Source organism: Nematolebias whitei, chromosome 1, assembly GCF_014905685.2.
Source record: "Nematolebias whitei isolate Nwh7 chromosome 1, NemWhi1, whole genome shotgun sequence".
Classification (NCBI taxonomy): Eukaryota; Metazoa; Chordata; class Actinopteri; order Cyprinodontiformes; family Rivulidae; genus Nematolebias; species Nematolebias whitei.
The window spans coordinates 63382732-63387738 of NC_056498.1; the positions used below are offsets into that span (position 1 = coordinate 63382732).

The 5007-nt window shown below is 41.1% G+C and overlaps 1 protein-coding gene across 1 annotated transcript in view; it reads right to left on the reverse strand.

The window, feature by feature from the left end:
- Positions 1-5007, reverse strand: part of sorcs3b (sortilin related VPS10 domain containing receptor 3b) — a 72427-nt gene that overhangs the window by 19189 nt on the left and 48231 nt on the right. The window contains exons 19-23 of the mRNA XM_037679921.1: positions 3196-3382; positions 2851-2984; positions 2362-2485; positions 1931-2043; positions 1515-1649 (exon numbers count right to left, since the gene is read on the reverse strand). Coding sequence (XP_037535849.1) covers positions 1515-1649; positions 1931-2043; positions 2362-2485; positions 2851-2984; positions 3196-3382 — 693 coding nt within the window. The remainder of the gene's footprint in view (positions 1-1514; positions 1650-1930; positions 2044-2361; positions 2486-2850; positions 2985-3195; positions 3383-5007) is intronic.

Genomic DNA, 5007 nt, shown 5'->3' on the forward strand with positions numbered 1-5007 from the left:
TATTCAACCACCTCATATCAGAAATGATGACTGTGCAAGAAGAGGTAATGTTATTGCATTATTGTGATCTAATTAACTATTTTAATTTAACATTATAATCTTATTAACTCGGGCAGCACGGTGGCACAACTGGTAGAGCTGCTGCCTCTCAGCGAGCAGGTCCTTGGTTCAAACCCCGGTCCAGGGGCCTTTCTGGGTGGAGTTTGCATGTTCTCTCCGTGCATGCGTAGGTTTTCTCCAGGTGCTCCGGTTTCCTCCCACAGACCAAAAACATGCATGTTAGGCTGATTGGTAACTCTAAATTGCCCCTAGGTGTGAGTGAGAGAGTGAATGGTTGTTTGTCTCGTTTGTCTCTATGTGGCCCTGTGATGGACTTGCGACCCGTCCAGGGTGTACCCCGCCCCTCGCACAGTGATTGCTGGACATGGGCACCAGCGACCCCCGTGACTCAAAATGGAATAAGCAGGTAAAGATAATGGATGGATGGATGTTTCTAAACTCTAAATGCTCTAAAAGAACACAGAATGTCATAATCTCTGCGCTCTCTGCCACCTGCCAGTGCTCTCGACCACGACCACTTCTCCGCTGCAGAGCGGAGAGCATGACATGCTGCGGGAGGAAGCTTCTCCCTGCAGCTGTGGGCTGCACACACTTGCAGCAGGTGCTAAATACTTTTAAATAATTTATTTTAAATAAAAAAAAACCATGCCGATCTCGCAGCTCATGCATCAGTCAGCTCATTGTGTGTCATTTCCAATCTTACTTTGAAAAACCACGAACGAGCGAGTCTGTGAAAGTCTAACAGTGAAGTAGCGATGGACTACTGTATCATATTATATTTCTTACAATATAACTCTCAAAACAATCTACATTAAAACTATAGAAAAAAAACTTTTAAACAATTGTTTCCAATTTGAATTTCATTAGCAAAAAACTTAAGGATTATTTTTAATAAAATGTTATTTTTAATTGTTAGGTAAATAAAAAAAATGACTGCACATGGAAAGTTGTAGCTGTTGTAAACTTTCACATCTGTTACCTAATGACAGCTGGTACTCTGCTCCTTTCTCCAAGCAAGCAAATAACTTTTGGGCTTGGTTGCAATAACTTTTTTGTCCTCTTGAAAACTGCATGTGTGCCAGAAAACTAATTACTGTTGCAAATTGCATAAAGCTCTCATGTGACACCTATCAGAAATATGTTTTTGCATTTTATGCTACATGAAAACTCCATTAAATTTGAATCATGAATCTCTTTAAAAACCATTCTGTTTTGACTGGTTAATTCAACAAAGCCTTAGTTATTTTTATCCTATAAACTTGGATTTACAAAAGCATTTAAATGTCTATAAAGAATGACGACAATAAAAAAAAGGTCCAGGCAGGAACATAAGATGTATTGACTGTCTGGTTTGCTGCTTATCTGAATAAAATTCAAGAAGCTGTTTATATTGAAGTTTCACCTTTAAAACAAAAATCAAGTATGTGAACATTTCTACAGTTCATGACTCTTACTGTGTCCAACGCCTCCTCGCTCCTTTTTTTGTGTTCATTTGACGTCTGCTCATCTGGCAGGATAAAGAGTTCGGCTGTTGTTGGAAGTCCCGGGTACAGAGACACCAGCAGCTGATCTTCAGGGACTCCAGAAACCTGCAGTGATTGGACAGGACAACCGACAGGTGGGACTCTTTAATTAAGGTTAAAGTTTGAGCTCGTAATTTACCTTTAAAGTTCAAATCTTATCCAGTCCTGCTGGATAGGTAACATGTTGCCATGTTGAGCTTCATTGTCATCACAGATAAACTTGAAAGGGGATCATGGGGTATATAACAACATGGCTTCTGTGCTATTACTGCACAGAGGTATGAAATAGTAATGACCAGCGAAGTCCGATGATGTTTCCAGCAAAGATCTGTTGGGACTTGATGTACCTGTGACAGAGCTGTCCGCACCACACGGCCTATGTCCTCCCTCCACTCAGGGATGTCAGGGTTGTGCTCGTCAAGAGCCGGAGAAAACGACAACAGCAGTGACCTGAAGAACTCTGTGACCAAAAAAGAAGAAGAAAAAGTTTGAGGTGATGTCTATTAGAATATGAGTGCTGCTTCTGGTTTGGCTTCTGATTAATCTAATGTGCAGTTTTGTCTTTTTTCATTTGAGAGCGTACGCCTTGAAGTTAATTGCTCCTCCAGATTTCTTGTTCACGTACCGTGACATTTTATTCATTAGGTAGGTCTACGTTGACATACACGAGGCACAGCTCGCCGCGCTGACCGAGAGACATTACACTTTCCCCAAATACCATATTGCATATTCATGTAACACCAAATAAAGTGCTTCGAAGTCTGTCTTTTCTGCTCACCTTTAACAGTTATGACTTTTGAGTCTTGCAACACGGTGCTTCCACAAGCAACTTGGACCGTGACCTTGTTTTTCCCCTCTCTGTGAAACATGTGGGAGATGCTTCCTTCCAATGTTATAATGGGCTGAATTTCAAAAGTGGGGGGAAAAAAACAGAGAAATACTCAGAAAAAAAAACATACTGAATAAATACCACATATATGCAGCCCTTGACACACTGAATAATGAAGGTTGCTTCAGTGAATACAATCAACGTGATAAATAAATATGACAACGCATCTGGGCTGGATCTTTCACAAAGGTGCGTCCAGTTACGATTTTTGCATGGTTTGCGCAAAAGAGCTGCAGAATTTACTTTTATGAAAATTGTTAACAACAGTACAAGAACATGAGAGGAGTGGGAGAGTGAAGGCAGTGACAATAAACAAGACAATAGATGTGTGTTGTGCAAACAGCAGTAGAAGAAGAAGGAGGAGGAGAAGCTTCTCACCTCGGAGCTGTTGTCAAACCACCAGAAGAAGGTCAGAGTTCTGGTGTGGCTCGGCCAGACTACAGCAGTCAGATTAGCTGCTTTCCCTCTGATGGCTACAATAGGGATGGAGAAATACATGTGCTCCACTGGACCTGAAGCATCAACACATACATCAGCACATGCACCAAATCAGTGCAGCTCCAGGAGCTTTTTGCAGTTTCCAAGAATGAAATGCATTAAAAAAAGGACTATGATTGACATCAAATTCAACAACGTGGAGACGTGAATATCTATGAAAATATAAAAGGTTCATGCTGTATGCACTGCTGCAGGAAAGAGTAATGATGTTACTTCTTCACATACTGGTGACGTGTAAAAAAAGCGTGCTGCTGTCAGATCCCTGGCTGTTTTCTGCTGAAGCTGTCACTCGGTAAATCCCAGTCATCCTGTAGATGTGCTTGATGCCATCATCGGTCCTGCTCAGGTTGGAGTACGTGATCTTGATGCCGTCCCCGAAGTCTAACTGGATGCTGGTGCTCGGTGAGTCTCCCTGTGGACACGCAGTATGACACAGCATCTGTCAGCATGGCTTAGGTTAGGACACTTTAGTTAGGCCACATAAAACCTGGAGAAAGCTCAGCCCGCCGCTTAAGTGCTGGGGCTCAGATGTCCTTTAAGCTGTGTCACTAAAGTTCTGTAGGTGAATATGAATAAAAGGTGACAGTAATTCTGCTGGGAAAACAAGAGGAAAAGTGGAAAAAGGAGACCGAAAAGGCAAAAAGGTCATTGAGTGTCTAAAAGTAGGAAGTCTGTGTCTTTGAACAGTTTGATTTCAGGTGTAATAATTTACAGTGGGTTGCATTTAAATTACAGAAAACTTTCATGATGAACCTTAATTTAAAAAAGGCTTTGAGATGTGCGCAGTGTGACTTAAAAAAAAAAATGTTTTGTTTCTTTCATTTTTGCAGCATGATTGCAACAGGTCAAATATGGTGCCCAGAACAACAACAAAACAAAACAGCAACATAAAAAAACAACAGGGAAAAAGTAGTTCCAATTCAGTTGTAAGCAACGACCTCATCGTCCGGCGTATAAGTCACAGTTTTTTGCAAAGATTTGTCAGTTTTGCAGCTTATACATTGAAGCGACTTGTATACTTTTTTTTGCCATATTCATAACGCAATTTTTGACTAACGCTTAAAATTTCTAAGAAATGAAACAACGAGTCCTCCTATACATGCTCACTTCACTCATCTGGTGCAGGCGGAAGAACGTTGGAGAGCTAGTGGCTCCGGTCATGATGGATGTATGTATGGATGGATGTATGTATGTATGTATGGATGCATGGATGGATGTATGGATGGATGCATGGATGGATGGATGGATGCATGGATGGATGTATGGATGCATGGATGGATGGATGTATGGATGGATGTACGGATGGATGGATGTATGTATGGATGGATGCATGTATGGATGGATGGATGGATGTCACTGTGCCTCCCAGGCAAAATGAAGCTTTTTGACCGTTAAAGTGCATTTATTAAGGAAAAGTGAGACACATCTTTGCTACAATTCAGAGCAAACAAATAATTCTTTTTAAGTGTTAATCTTGTTAAATTTCTAAGAACTGCAACAGCGAGTCCTCCTGTGCATGTTCGCTTCACTCAGCTGGTGTAGGCGGAAGAACGCTGGAGAGCTGGAGCAGCACCAGTCGCGATGGATGGATGGTACAGCGCCTCCCAGGTGAAATGAAGCTGTTTTGACCATTAAATAAACGTATAATAAACTTGACGGGTCAGTGGTGACACATAATAAATGCAACTTATACACGAAAGCGACTTGTACATGTGTTTTTCCTCTTCATGATGCTTTTTTTGACTGATGCAACTTATACTCCAGAGCGACTTATATGCCGGAAAATTCTGTAACCTTCTTTTTAGCCTCTATCATCATTAGCTCTACATGTTGCTATCTCAAGTATTGTCATTCTAACCCACAGACACCCCTTTAACTAAATAGCTCTTTTTAAAATGTGGCAACACAGACAGGGTCTCATAACATTTTGGAGACAACAGTGACTTCGAAGTAGCATATCTAAACAGGCAAATAGTGTAAAATTACAATGTCCCCTTATAGCCCCCATTATACTCATTAGTGTGAGACTGTGAAGTG